We start from the raw sequence: 15,463 nt of genomic DNA, 5'->3' as shown, positions 1-15,463 counted from the left end.
ACTTCTGTGTGAAAACCCGAGGCTTTTCTAACCCTGGCTGCTCTCCCCTTCAGTAATGGTTCGCAAGTCCATTTTATCTGACGCCGCCAAGGTGAAGAAGCTGCAGCAGAGCGGGGAGGCCTTTGTGCAGGACGGCTCCTGCAATAACATCGCCCCCCACCTGCACAAGTGCCGCGAGTGCCGCCTGGACAGCTACCGCAAGAACAAGGAGCAGAGGGACTCCACCGTCTTCTGCCGCTTCTTCCACTTCAGGAGGTGAGAACAGTTCAGATAAACACCTTTTGGAGTTCCTTCAGTGTGAAAGGTGGAAAAATCCCCCAGAATTATTGGGCAGTTATTTGGCCAGAATGGTCTCCTGTAGGTCTCTGTTTCAAAGCTGTTTAATGCTCGTGTTTTAGCTCTATAAGACCAATATACCCAACTAATGAGTGACTGCCTATGGTTTTTTAGTCCTTAGAAATGATACAGCTGCTTCATTTGAGTAGAAAATATTTTGGCAGGACTTAGAGCTCTTTATTTTGCTGTTCTGGGCTGAGTGCCAGTGGGATAACATGAGTTTAGTTTGAGTGCTGCAGCTCAGTGGAATTGGAGATACTGATGAGAGGGTAGACTCTCTGCAGGTTTCCCAAAGTTTAGTGGTTGGACACCTGAAATATTAACCATGAACCCACAGCTGTGGGAGAGTTGCAGTAAGTGGCTATGGGTTTTCAGCTGGAGACATTTGAGCTTGCCATGGAAACATTTAATCTGTGCATCCACTAGAATTCACTTTTGTTGCTAAACATTTAAATAAATACAGATGTGCTACTAATCTGTTACTTATCCTCAGATTAGAGATTTTACTATGGTAAATCTTTGTATAATCTGATGTGTGAGACCAAAGTAACAACAGACTATGCTAATTCATCCTCTCAGGGTAACAATCCAGACTTGCAGTGCAGTTCAAATCAGATGAGTCCTTTGGTTTAGAACTTGAAACTGATGGAACTGTCTGGTTTTATTGAATGTGAAATTTGCCAAATCTGGAGATGGTATTTGCCTGATGACAGCAGCTGCCAGCACATGTTCTCATGGCACACTTAAGACTACAGTGAGCACACATTGTCATCAGAAGTCACCTTTCCTCTACAGAATTTAGTAAAAAGATTCCTGAGCGGAGCTTTTCATATTTTTAAGACACTCCTAACAATATAGATCTCATTCTTTCCACCTACTCAGAATCACTCAAGAATATATCTTACTCAAATTTTGCTTGATGCTTTTTGACAGCTGCTTCCAAATGAATTGTTACTGAAATATATTCTCTATTTAAGGCATTCTAATTTCTCTTGAGAGTTGTATGTAGTCCTAGATAAAATTACTGCTGTTGCCATCTCTAGATGTGGCCTTAATGCCAGTGTATTTTAAAAATTGTAAACCCCATTTGGTTTTGTGTGAATAAAGAACCACTGGTTGTGAGGTAGATTTCCTAACTAAAAACCTGGATACTTTCATTTTTTTCTTTAAAACAAGCAGTGTTGAACATGCTTCATGCCAGTGACAAGTATGTTTTGCTTGTGTCTGTTGTAACATTGATTGATTGGAATGAATTTAAAGAAGTACATCATTGAGGTGATGAGGGGTTTTTCTCCTTTTCCCCTTTTTTCATCAGGCTGCAGTTTAATAAGCATGGAATACTGCGTGAGGAAGGTTTCTTAACTCCAAATAAGTACGACCCTGAGGCTATTAGTCTGTGGCTGCCTTTATCCAAAAATGTTGTGGGTCTTGACCTGGACACAGCGAAGTACATCCTCGCCAACATTGGAGACCACTTCTGCCAGCTGGTGATATCTGAAAAGGAAGTCATGTCAACGATTGAACCACACAGTAAGATCAACTAGTATTGAAATCATCTGTGTTTTCACAGCTTTACATGAAGCTTTAAGCTTCTGTGTGAAAATTAATTGCATCTATTTTGAAATATCATATACGACTTGAGTGTTCCTCAGAGAGGGAATGGTTAAGAGCCACTGTGAACTAGTGTCAACAACTCTGTTCCTCACAGGGCAGGGGAGGAAAGGGAGGGGTAATTCCACCCTTTTTGTCAGAAGTTGTTCCTCAATGTATCAAATTACTTTTCCTGTTACAAAGTGTAAAAAAAAAAAATAGGTGAACTACCAGGTAGCTGATAACAAAATCTATTCTTGGCATGAAAATGAGATAAAGATTTTACTTGCACAGGTTCTGTTAGATTGCTTTGGTCCTATTTTATTGTAACTGCATCATGGACCTAATGCTGTCTGTCAGTAAAAGAGAGATTTTCCTCCACCTCCAAGTTTCCAGTAGCAATTTTAGAAGTGGTTGTGAGCAGCCCTACTGGGCACAGACCAGAGAGGTGCTGGTGATGGGGTAACTGATTGGGGAGGTTAATTAGTGTAGGCAGGGCAAACTTAGCACCCCCAAACACAGGGGTTTGGCCACATCAAAATATTTCTGCAGCAAATGTGAGCAGACAAATGGGGAAGTCTGCAACCTTGCATAATCACTTCTCAGAGTAGAATGACTCCTAAACTGTATTTGTTTTCTGGATTTTAAGTGCGTGACCAGAGTACAGCACAGTTTAGTAGATTGCCACTGTCTGCTGTGTTTGGGAAGTGTTGACATTAGATAAAGATCCTCTCAGTTTGGCAGTCAGTCCACTCTTCTGGGGAAAAAAAAAAAAAAAAAGCTGAACCAGCTTGAATGCCCTTCAGAAGCAGGAGGAAGACTTAGGATATTGGAGAAATACTCAGTGTGGTGTCTTACCTTGGGCTGCTTAGAATCTGTAAACTTTGCTCTTCTCTTGAACTGTGACGTGTTATCTGTAGCTGGAGTGAGATGTATAGACCAGAATACACTTTTGGGAGGGTGAAACTTTGGGTGAATTCATGTAACAAAGGGGAAGTGTGGTTAATAGCAGAGGATGTATCTGTTGGCATAGCTACCAGAAACATTCTCTGCTTATAAAACACAGACGTGCAAGTTCTGGAATTGGCTCGAAAGGAGCAAAGTCTCAATTCATCTTTGATTTTATTGCCCTGACTGGTGAGAGTAAGGGAACTCACTTTCATTAATATGGAGGTTATTTTGAATGCCCTGGGCGGGAAAGAAGTAATTTATAGTCTGGATATGTGGTGTTCTTTGAACAGTTCAGTGGGAGAGTGCTCACTCTGATGCCTTGTCAACTCAGGAAAAAGGGAGATTCTTCTGCCACCATGACTTGAAGTTATGGTAAATTTAAGAGTATTATCCCTGTGAAGTAAAAGATTGACCAGTGTAGAAAGAACAGCTTGTTGGGTCGCATTGTTCCTTGGCCACCAAGTGCCAGAAGGAAACAGGATCAAATTACAGAGAGGAACCAAAAAATAGGAGGAGTAAAAAAGGAGAAGATTCAAAAAAGATAGGAAATGGCATTCAAAAGATAAGAAAAAACCTTCATCCTGTTTGGGGGAAACTGGAGAGTTGACCTAGAAAATGATAAAAATAGTACATGTTTTTTAAAGGCAGAAAAGAATGGTGATATTTAGACCTGTGTCTCTTGGAAGAATTCTGAAGCAAGTAGTCAAACAATTTTTACCTCCTACTAAAGAACAAATTGTGCTAAGCTATTCCAGTGTTGTTCCATACATAGTCAATGGGCATTATTCAGAAGAGCAACAGATGTCTTGGATCTTGGTATGTTTTTTTTAGCATGCATTAGGACATGGTCTCTTATAACTTGCTTTTAAAATTAAAAAACATTGTGGGCAGGAAAATTTCAGCAAAGTTACAAGTGTGGAAGGTGGTAGGAGGAGGCAGGTGTGTGCTTTTTGTCTAGTCCAGTTTTCTAGTTGGCAACATAAGGAAATGGAGATCAGGCTAAAATAATTCTTACATAATCACAGATTCACAGGAAAATAATACAGCCCTAGAAGGGCTTGTAATTTTTTGCAAGATACTGTCCATGTTTGGGATGTTTTAAGTGAACTGAAGTGGCTTGGGATGAGGAAAGGGGAATGTAGTGGGTACATAGGAAACCTGAAGAGCAGCAGTCAGTGCTTCAGAGAAAAAAAATCATTCTGGGAAGGTCAGATAAACGCAAACATATAAAACTTCCCCAAAGGAAGACAGCTACTTGCCCACTGTGCTGCTGAAAAGAGAACAAGGACAAGCTGGTTGTGGCAAGCTTAGCTTGCCAGCAGTACCTGAATTTATTTCCTGAAGTAGCTGTGGTATTTCCACTTAGGAAAATGTCAGGAATGTGCTTGTTAACTTGGGCAAACACATGTCAGGAATAAGAGCTGTGGTTGGTGCTGCACAGGAGGAAGCAAACGGGTCTCAGTTGTTCGGACTGTTGTGTAACAGCAAAAGCATTTTTGGGAGTTCCAATATAAAACCAAGGCTGAGTCATCTCCCTGTAGTTTCCAAGTGACTGTAGTTAACATGCAAATACTGAATTTGTTTGCACTGACACTTTGACTGTCCCGTTGCTGCCCACAGGACAGGTGGCCTGGAAGCGCGCGGTTCGTGGCGTTCGTGAGATGTGTGACGTGTGTGACACCACCATCTTCAACCTGCACTGGGTCTGCTCCAAGTGTGGCTTTGGGGTGTGTGTGGATTGCTACAGGATGAGGAAAAAGAGCCCACGTGAAGGTGGGAGTGCTTATTATTACCTGAAACAAAGTGGGAGGAGGAGGGGAAAAAAAAGTCTCTGTATTGAACTTGGAAGTCAGTGACAACTTTAAAGAGACAAAAAAAAAAAGCCTAACCAAAAGACTTGTGCTTGGATGTATCAATAATAGGAGAACATGTGGCTTTCCAGAGCAGTAATAATAAAAAATATAATGGTTTTGTTTTACAGATGATGATGATGACTCGGATACTTTCTCCTGGTTTAAATGTGTGAAGGGGCAGGCACATGAACCAGAGAATCTAATGCCTACACAAATAATTCCTGGAAAAGGTATTGGAAATGTTTGATTAGCATAAAAACGTGCTGTAGGATTTTGCTGTCTTTTGTGCATTGTTGATATTGCACTGAGTGAGGTCTGGTTTAGTAGTAAAGTTGGTAAAAGCTTAAAATTCATTATCCAAAGACAGGAATAGCATGTATTTAATACTATTTTATTATCTTTGACATTTACAAAAAAGTAGCAGAACTTCTTGTTTAATGATGAATGGTATTCACACATTATTGTTTATCTGCACAGCACACACAATTTCTTACAAAGTCTTAACTGTCCCAGTGACTGCTGGATGTTGTGATGACATGTGAGCTCACTGGTGGTTCTCTCCCTTCAGCTCTCTACGATGTCGGTGACATTGTTCACTCCGTAAGGACAAAATGGGGAATAAAGGCAAATTGTCCTTGTGCAAATAAGCAGTTCAAAGCACTATCAAAGCCACCTCTAAAGGAGGATTCGAAACAGGTATTGTTACTGCCTCTATGTCTGTGCAGTTAAGTTTGTGTCAGTCTATTGCATGTTCTTGAAGCCACTGCTGATTTGACCTTGTAGGTTGCCAGCCCTGACCTCTGTGATAACCCCACCACATAAAGGTGAATTTGTATTCACTGTTCATCTTTCTGGTTCAGCTCTTGTTTGAATTCTGAGAAAAATCTTATTGTGTCCCTTTGACACTGAGGCCTCAGTACTTGACCTATCTTTGAAAAAGACTCAGTGAGCATTTTTAGAGCAAAAATGGGATTAGATTGAGAGATCCCTTAAGAGAAGAATATGAAGAACAGATAAGTGGGATTGAGTGTGAAGTGTAGGCTATTCTTTGGGTCCTGGAGATATAATACATGCAGCATCTAAAAGTGTAGTAAGTAAGGTAGAAGAGCACGAGGATTCATAAAAGAACTAAACATGTAAAAAACTGAAATTCAGAGGAGCGTGGAGATCACTGATTTCTCTGGCAATCTGGTAGGTTTGCTTCTCTGTATATAAAAAACCCAAAACAAACCCCACAGGATAGATACATTTATAAATGGATGTATTAATTTTTTTTGCTTTTGAAAAGAGAACACAAATTAATAGCTTCATTTGGAAGGATCTCACAAGAAATGGGATGAATTAAGTGATTTTACTTTTGTTAGATGCTTATTCATAGCCTTATTTTGAAAATAAATGTCATCTTATGTGTAAGCAGCAGGTTAGACTTGATTTTGGTGTAAGTAATTAACAGAAGAAACAAAAAATATTTCAGTTATTAAAAATGTGGATGATAACTCTTGATTCACATAACTATCATCCAACTGACCTGGCTTCAGTCTTCTGAATCAAGATTTCCTGTGATTCTGGACAAAGCTGCATTAAATTTATCTACACATCTTTATAGAATGATTCACACTGATTGTGTGAGGATAAGCTCATTAAAGCTTGAAGCATTTTGTATTGTGTCATGTTTAGAATCTTTGCCAAGCATCAGCAATCAGTGAGAGATGAAACAGAGAATGTAACCATAGGCAGACAAAAGAGAAGAATAATTTCTTATCTGAAAATTGTTTGAGCTGAGAGAGGAAATGTCACCAGTCATGGAGGAATCCCAGGGCAAAGCTGTGGTTTTGGTTAGCCTAGAACCTCCAAATGACCAGATAAATCAGCTGCAAAGGAGGTGGACAATCCTGTGAGTGCACTTTTGTTGCTCTCTTAAGAGAAAAATTTAGGAATACTCCATATCTGTTTTAGTCCTCTGAACTGCGTCTTCAGCTTAGCCCTGGCCTGAGCATCAGCTATGACTGGAAATGTGAGAACTGCTGTTAAAACTGCACTTGGTTCACAAAGCAATCCCAGAAAATGCACCTGGGAAATTTGGCTCTCTGTTGCTTGTCTTGAGGGGTGATGGGCTTTGGCTGCTCTTGAAGTCAGGGGATCCCAAATGCTGCTGAACTGTCATCTCCTGATCCTGAGCTGCAATGCTGACCTCTTGTGGAGATCACATGTTTTGAAGGGCCAAACCATTTTACTTTTAAAAGGATGAGTTTGGACATGTTATTGTTTGTATTTCCTTTGCATAGAGTGTGTTGTGTCTAAACAAGTTATTGCTTTGCTTTTTCAGCACTTGGCATCTGGGGACAGGCCTGGCCTTCAACACAACAGTTTTGTCCTAAACCCGCAAGTCACTACACATGATCCTCCTCTAAAGTCAGCACTTGGAAGCAAACAAGCTGCTTCTGTAAATACTTCTCCTTCATTAAATTGGTTTTCAAACCTTACAAGTGGAAACGTGAATAAAGAAAACAAAGGTATGTGCAGAACCAGTGAAGAGTAAGCCCTTTGTGGCTGTTTGTCAGAAGAATATAGGTCAGACCCAGCAATATCTTGTGCTGAGAGTGATGTCATCTGCCTGCTGGGATGGGTGTTCCGTGCTTGTGCTGCAGAACATGGCTTGGAGTAAAGCCTGTCAGAGTTAGCACAGTCTGTTTCAAAAACTGGGTTAAAATTCTATTGATGCAAGTATTCTTAAAAATTCAGTTTGAGGATACTTTTTGTTCTTGTTGTTCAGGGTTTTTTTGGGGGGGTTTGTTTTTTTTTTTTTTTGAGATTTAGAATGTGAGATTTAAAAACCTTTGGTTTATTGAAGAAAGCTAAGTGAAAGAAATATTTTATCTGCATGTATTGGGAGGTGGTTTATATATATTTATATACATGTACATACATGTATGCATGTAGGAGGACATTGTCTTGAAAAAATAATTCAAAGTATTTTCACAGTTTCAAAGTGTTCTCATGGTTTCTCTTTCTTCATTTCAGAAAAAGTTCTCATACCAATTTCAAAGAATGAAAGTAAACCTCTCCAGACACTGCCTAGCTTAGCCAAGCCAGCTGCAGCCCTGCAGACATTCAACAGTGCAATATTAACCCCTGTGAGCAACAACAACACGGGCTTCTTGCGGAACCTGTTGAACTCTTCTGCAGGAAAGGTACAGGAAAAATTCTGTCCTACAGGTTTGAGTTGATCCCAGGCCTAGATTCTGTTCTAAACCTGTGAACAACTGCTACAGGCAGTTTACTTTCTTGTTCAGAGTAAGAGAAATTGTCTTCATTTGAGTAAGAGGACTAATTCAATTTCCATGTTTCAGTGCTCACTTAGTAGCTTAGTGCTACTATCAGCAAGTCTTAGTAAGGAACTGGGAACTAAGGGATAATCAGATTAACTTCCTTAGGGTTGAATCTGGCAGATGCATTGATTGGGATGTCTTACAGACTCTTAAAAGAAGCACCAATGAACTTGTAGATGGAGGGAAGAACCTTCTGTGGTGTCTTCCCCATACCTCATTTGGAGACTGGTTCACTTCAAATGTTTCTGGGCTTTATCTGATGTTACAGATGTGACTTCAAAGTGGTGGGGAAAAATACTGACCTTGAGAGTTCTTTGCTAAAACTGAATTTCTGCTCTTTGATATAAAGCAAGTCCTGTTCCCTGCTGCATATTCTGGGTTTCTGCAGTGTTGCAGAGATGCAAATCAGCAGAAATTGTTGTGCCAGAATTCTGTAGACAAAGTGTAGGAAATGTCATTGACATTTAATGATGGTGCATTTCTAGACGGCACAGTTCTGCAGTTGGTTATTTCTCTGCACAACTGAATCTCAAGTAGATGATTTTGGAAGTGGTGAATACTTCCTTTAAAGCCTTCAGCATAAGACAAAAGAAAAGAGCACTAATTTTTTGTTGTTCTTCTTCCATGTGTTTTATCAGACAGACAATGGACTGAAGAGTACACCCAAAATCCTTGATGACATTTTTGCCTCCCTGGTGCAAAACAGAGCCATTACAGACTTGCCTAAGAAACCTCAAGGACTGACCATAAAGCCCACGATAATGGGCTTTGACACGCCCCACTACTGGTTGTGTGACAACCGCCTGCTGTGCCTGCAGGATCCCAACAATGAGAGCAATTGGAATGTCTTCAGGGAGTGCTGGAAGCAGGGACAGGTATTTTCATTTTCCTGCTTTTTCCATTTGCAGTTCATGTGCTTTGTCCTTTAGTTGAAGCACAGCTACAACCACTGTAGTGATAAGCAACATTAAACCTCCATCAAATGTGTGACATGAACTGTTATACATCCTTATCTAAGGATCTGTTTTACTGTTTAAATCTGTTCCTAAACACAGAGTTGAAATTACGGCTCTGCATAAAAAGCTGCCTCAGTTTGAAACAGAATGCTCAGATGCATGGTAATGCAGAGTTCTGGTAGAGCATACTGAGCATTTAGTTTGCAGAATGCTTGCATTCAAATGCTCAACGTATTTTATATATTACCTTGTTGTAGTTAGAATTTTTGGTGTTTAATAATTCTTCAGAGTGTATTCTCTTGCTTTCTAGCCTGTAATGGTTTCAGGAGTGCATCACAAGTTAAATGCAGACCTCTGGAAACCAGAGTCCTTCAGGAAGGAATTTGGCCAACAGGAGGTAGATCTGGTCAATTGCAGGACCAATGAAATCATCACTGGAGCTACTGTAGGAGATTTCTGGGATGGTTTTGAAGATATTTCAAGTAAGTACTGTAAATCTTTGTTCCAGTAGGTGAACACTCAGCAGCAGTAATTCTGCCCTAGCACAGATTTGTGATCCATAAGCAGTGTACAGGATGTTCAAGGATTTCCCTTCACCTTGGGCAGTTTGGTGAGGATACATTCATGCTCATAGGATTGTGGATTAGATAAAAACTGTAATTCCTATGAGATACTTTCCTTCAGGAATACGTTCCTGCCTTTAGTCTTTTGTGGAAGCATTCTGAAGAAATCTAAGATCTTCCTAGCAAGTAGATTCACCTGCCAGGTTTTTTTTTTTTTTTTTTCCAGTTGAATGAAACAGAAGAGCACATGTAGGGGTGGTGCTCACAGGTTAAATGGGTTCTGCTGTTTTAACCTGAATATACTTATTTGTCCTGAGGAACTGAAGTTATTTTGTATAAAAATAGATTTAGAGGAGGTGAGCTTGAGGTTTTCCAGGAGAATTAATACTCGTCATTGCATCTGGAGTTCTACTTTATTTGTTTGTTATACATCCTTATCTAAGGATCTGCTTTACTGTTTAAATCAGTTGTAAGTTTAGGGAATTTGGTACTTTAGGCAAGAAGAGTGGGAGGTGGAAGACTCACATATTTCTTTTCTTTTACTTGATCTTTGAAGAGGTTTGGCTTCATCAGCTACTTTTGGCCTCAAACACAAACCAGTTTCTCAGCTAAATTGTGGGAAGTGCTTGGGCAGGGAAGCAGTAAAGGCTGCTTGTCTGTCTGACATCTCCTGTTGTAACACATTTGTCATGGGTGATACCCTACTCTGGTGTCAGAGGAACTTGTGTGTCTTTAGTTCTACGTGAAAAGTTGTGGAATTAATGTGATTTTAATCTGAGATGAGGATTTCTATATCTTAATTCTTTGTGTACTGAGTCGTACAACTATTAAAAACCAAGATTTGTTAATATTTCAAATTAGGTCGCCTGAGAACAGAAGAGGGAGAGCCAATGGTGTTGAAGCTTAAGGACTGGCCTCCAGGAGAAGACTTCAGAGACATGATGCCCTCTCGGTATGGATTTCCAGAGGAAATGTTCATTATTTCTGTGGTACACCCCAAAATAATGGACTGTAGGAATGTACTGCCTCAGCTTTGAGCAGCAGTTGGTAACAGTTCTGTTTCTCAGAGATGCCTGACACAAATGGAAATCCTGCACAAGTTTCATGATAAGTTTTTATGTAGTTCATTGTATTTGTTGCTAAGTAAAGTGAGCATTTAACTGCTCCTAAAAGCCTGCATCACTTTGAAATCTGAAGTTCAGTTGAAGTTTATTTTTTGGACAAACTTTTTAAAATATTTGGACTTGGGCTGTTTAATATTCCTTGAGATGATTGCACAATGGAATAGCATTACTCAGGAGCAGTTAAATTTACTTGCAGTATTTCTGTGACTTTATTTGTTTGGTTGCTTTTCATGGTGTCCACCAAACCCCCTGAGGGAAAGAGTACACTTCCTTGACTGGAGAGAGCTTTTGTTGTGGTCTGTTTCAGTCTGGTTTTGGTTTTATCAGTACCTAATGTTAAACTTTGCTGCGTTTCCTTAGGTTTGATGATTTGATGAAAAATATCCCATTGCCAGAATACACCAGGAGAGGTGGCAAACTCAACCTCGCCTCTCGACTTCCCAACTATTTTGTGCGACCGGATTTGGGCCCCAAGATGTACAATGCCTATGGTAAGGAACTTTTCACTCTGAAGGTCACACTGACCTTATATTCACATTGAAATCTATTGTAGATTATATGAATCCTTGCTGTTGTAGGCAATTTAATTAATCCCATGGATCAGAGAGCCTGAGTTTTGCTCACCTATAAGTATCAATGATGTCCAGAGCATGATATGATTTATTTTATTAAACATTTTTTTGTCCAGGTGGTTTCAGGCCAATAGTAGTTATTCCCAGTCTTCCAATCAACTTGCTCCACAGCCTCTCTTTCCTGTAGCTGGAAACATATATTTGTTTGGCTGCTTCTGGCTGTATTGCTTTTGTTGTTCCCTTTTTTGAGCTGTATCATTGAGCTTTTAATCTCTCCTTGAGCTGTTTTTTTCACATCTGGTTCATCTGCTATTACTCAGAAGACATTTAAAATGGAGTAGCATCATGGCAGGTAGAGAGATTGTGGATTGTAAATCCTCTATCAGCTGCTGTTTAGAGTGAAAAAAAGACTGTTTCTGAAAATGCTTTATCCTAAGCTGCTGTAGAAACCCTTTTCTAGCAGGACATAAACTTGATTTTTATATATCATACAGGCTAGATAGAGATACATTGATCTGTATCAGCCTGTCAGCAGGTCACTTGGGAAGCCACAAGATGGAGCAAGGTCCTGGGTAGAAAGCATATTGCTGTGCTGGAAGCATTTGTTGGTAGAAGTAAAAGCTCTCTAGTCTTTTCAAAAAGTGTTTCTGACAGTGGTGCAACATTTCTTTGTCTTACTAAGGGATCTGCTAATCCTTTTATCCCCCTTTGATTCCTCCCCCAGGCCTAATAACACCAGAGGACAGAAAATATGGCACAACAAACCTCCACTTGGATGTGTCTGATGCAGCCAATGTCATGGTTTACGTGGGGATCCCCAAAGGCCAGGCTGATCAAGAAGAAGGTGAAGTCCTAGTGGTGTCTGGGGGTATGTGTCTGTGGCTGGAGGGAAGATCCTTTAGTGTAACTGCTCCTGTTGACTCTCCACAGAAGTGCTGAAGACCATCCAGGATGGTGACTCTGATGAACTGACAATTAAGCGTTTTACGGAGAGCCGAGAAAAGCCTGGAGCTCTGTGGCACATTTATGCTGCCAAAGATACAGAGAAAATCCGGGAGTTCCTTAAGAAGGTAAGCTGTTAATCTTAAAAACTGATCTTCTGGCTGTGTAGGCTTGCAAGTCTCTATCCTTGGGCTTTTCTCCTCCCTCATATCCCAGTTACTGTGGAAACAAATAGCTTGAGTTGTATCCAAGAAAAAACTTCTCCATGAGTCTTGTAGGACCTGAAAAGGGTGGAGAGTTGAAGCTTGAAGTTACCTTGTATGTAGATATTTCTTCTGCCCACTCATCTTCTCATAGATGAGTAATGTTACATAGTGAACAAGAAAATAGATTTAGATTTAAGGAAAAGCAGTTTAATTTGATAATTTTTAGAAGAATGTGAATGTTTTTTGAGAAATGTCAGAGCAATACATGGTACATAATGCTCTTTCTTTTCTCTCTTACTACCTTTCCCCCTCCATACCTTGATGAGGTCTGAATTAAGGGAAAACATTTTGTGTCACGTTTTCATGGGAGTTAAGGGTTTAGTAAAGATGTTCTACCACATCCAAAAAGGCTTGTTTCAGTGTTTAAATTTACCTCAGATGGTCCAGAGTTCTTTGTGGTCTAATTGTGAAACTTCTTCAGTGCTCTAAAAGTGGAAAGAGCCAACATGCTGATATTTAAAAGGATAAATAGGATGATCTGAACAACTGTTGGCCTGGTCAGGCTTATGGCTTTCTTGGTGGAAGCTGGGAGAGGCTGCAACAGACTTATTTAATATTAACAGAGAACAAATCTTATGGTTGATAAAACATGATACTGGGTTTGAGAAGCATTAGCACTTGGAGTTGTGACATCTGTGTCTCACACCTCAGTCCCTTGTATCACACTTGCTGGCAGGTGTGGAGTTTTCAGCAACTTTTAGTGGAGTAGAACCAAACTGTTTATTTCCTCCCAAATTAATTTCTGGGCTACAGCCCTGGGTGTAAATGGTTCCTATAGCAAGTTGGATTTATACAGCAACTTCTTGCAGAAATTCTCTCCCCACAATCCTCTAATTTCTGTCCTGATGTGCTTGTTGTGCCTCCCAGTCTTGTTTCTCCTGAAAATCTGGTTTGCATCCTCTGGGTCAGTGAGCACACACAGACTGATTGTGGCCTCAAGGCAGACACCTGCTGAATTCCACACTTGGTGCTGTCTCCCAGTCACAGGCTATAGAGTCAGAGAATCTCAGAGTGGTTGGGGTTGGAAAGGAGCTTCAAGACATGTCATTCCAATCCCCTGTGATGGGCAGGGACATTTCCCCTAGATCAGGTTGCTGAGAGCCCTGTCCAACCTGGCCTGGAACACTCCCAAGGACGGGGCACCCACAGCTTCTCTGGGCAACCTGTGCCAGTGCCACACTGCCCTCACAGGAAAGAATGTCTTCTTAATTCCTTCTTCTAATCTGAACCTGCTCTCCTTCAGTTTAATGCCATTGGCCCTTGTGCTGTCTCCTCACACCCTTCTCCACAGTCCCTCTCCAGCTTTAGTAGTGTCACAACACTGGTTCCATGTATGACAGTGGTTCCCAACGTGAACATGAGTTGTTTCACTTGCCACTGTCAGTTGGGATTTACTTGCATTTTCCATATCCATGTTTGCAATGTGTCTGTGAAGCCAGTGGGACCTGAGAAATGCTGAAACCTTGACAAAGGTCTGAGTAAAGATCCAAACTTTCATTGTGTAACTCTCCTATCTGAACACATGGTACAAGTCCTGGCACATGTTTTTATGGAATACCACAGGTACAACTTGACTGTCCAGTCAGACTGGTACATTACAATGCCTCTTGTCTTGTGACTTTCCCAGGTTGCAGAAGAACAAGGCCAAGAAAACCCTGTAGATCACGATCCCATCCATGATCAGAGCTGGTACCTGGACCGGTCGCTGAGGAAGCGCCTTCATCAGGAGTACGGAGTTCAAGGCTGGGCTATTGTACAGTTTCTAGGAGATGTAGTTTTCATCCCAGCAGGAGCTCCACACCAGGCAAGCACCAGGGACATGGAATGGCCTGACTGCTTGGGCTGCCCTTTGAGCATGTGGCTAATTGCTTGTTTGTTCTCTCTAGGTTCATAATTTGTACAGTTGTATTAAAGTTGCAGAAGACTTTGTATCCCCAGAGCATGTCAAACACTGCTTCTGGCTTACTCAGGAATTTAGATATCTGTCACATACGCATACAAACCATGAAGATAAATTGCAGGTAATTTCCCAATGCTCAGTGTTCTTAACCCTTTACAAAAACCCCACTAAAACACAACAGATGTTTTCCCAAGTCTGTGATTTGCATGAAGGTTGGGCAGTATTTGAACTGACCTGCACAGGTTGAGGGGAATTAAGTGGGAAAGCTGGAAAACTATTTGTGCTATTTGCTTGTACAACCAAGCACCTTTTCCTTTGCTCCTGCAGGTGAAGAATGTCATTTATCATGCTGTTAAAGATGCAGTTGGGATACTGAGAGCAAACGAATCCAGCCTTAGCAGACCGTGACGTAGAGCGCCTTAACCACACACTATGAAACAGAAGCGTTGGCAGCTGTTTTACCTACTCAGTCAGGACCTCTGTGGACTTTGAGATTATATGAATGTTACCTCATCTTCCTTTCAGCAGTACCAGAGGATTGTGGTACTATGTTCTGTGTATTCTTCCAATGTTTACAAACCTGATATGTATATGTAGTAATATGTATGGACTGTGGCATACTGTGAATGCTCAGTTGCAATAGAACTTTATACGGAGTTTCTCTCCAAACTGTACAAAATACCTCCTATAGAACTGTTGGGAACTATTCCAAATTACTCGTTTGAGAAATATTATTCAAGGCATTGTAAAGCTTCAATTTTTAAAATTTATTTTGGGGTGGGAGGAAGTATGAAATCACTCAGTTTAATAACCAATTTACATTAAAAGTTAAGAATGCAGTTCTGGAATTTCACATTAACATAGAACTAGCATTTAAAAGTAGCTTTAAGCTATTGTATAGTAACATAGAGATGGGAGTTAACCATCTTTAGGTAAATGTATTTAAATTTCTAAATGTTAAAAGAAACTTTTAATCAAATGTCTTCTGTTCGAAACTGCTCTTTAATTTGAACTGATGTTTGATTCTCTTGTTTTTAACACTGAATGGTTACATAAAAATTCTTCTATTTCAGATACTGTT

The 15,463-nt window shown here is 40.4% G+C and overlaps 1 protein-coding gene across 7 annotated transcripts in view; it reads left to right on the top strand.

Moving 5' to 3' along the window:
• KDM3A (lysine demethylase 3A) overlaps positions 1-15,463 on the top strand; it is a 31,965-nt gene extending 16,502 nt beyond the window's left edge. For all 7 annotated transcript variants that reach the window (XM_083861706.1, XM_083861704.1, XM_083861705.1 and 4 more), the window contains 16 exons: positions 54-255; positions 1,652-1,866; positions 4,498-4,650; positions 4,859-4,960; positions 5,299-5,426; positions 7,057-7,243; positions 7,752-7,921; positions 8,698-8,934; positions 9,326-9,497; positions 10,440-10,530; positions 11,063-11,193; positions 11,999-12,118; positions 12,205-12,344; positions 14,110-14,286; positions 14,369-14,503; positions 14,710-15,463. In XM_083861706.1, coding sequence (XP_083717832.1) covers positions 54-255; positions 1,652-1,866; positions 4,498-4,650; positions 4,859-4,960; positions 5,299-5,426; positions 7,057-7,243; positions 7,752-7,921; positions 8,698-8,934; positions 9,326-9,497; positions 10,440-10,530; positions 11,063-11,193; positions 11,999-12,118; positions 12,205-12,344; positions 14,110-14,286; positions 14,369-14,503; positions 14,710-14,790 — 2,441 coding nt within the window. In that variant the 3' untranslated portion in view covers positions 14,791-15,463. The remainder of the gene's footprint in view (positions 1-53; positions 256-1,651; positions 1,867-4,497; positions 4,651-4,858; positions 4,961-5,298; positions 5,427-7,056; positions 7,244-7,751; positions 7,922-8,697; positions 8,935-9,325; positions 9,498-10,439; positions 10,531-11,062; positions 11,194-11,998; positions 12,119-12,204; positions 12,345-14,109; positions 14,287-14,368; positions 14,504-14,709) is intronic.

The sequence above is a fragment of the Zosterops lateralis genome, assembly GCF_965231275.1.
Source record: "Zosterops lateralis genome assembly, chromosome: 5".
NCBI lineage: Eukaryota > Metazoa > Chordata > Aves > Passeriformes > Zosteropidae > Zosterops > Zosterops lateralis.
Note: the sequence above shows the minus strand (reverse complement) of the source record. Positions and strands in the feature narration are given on the sequence as shown.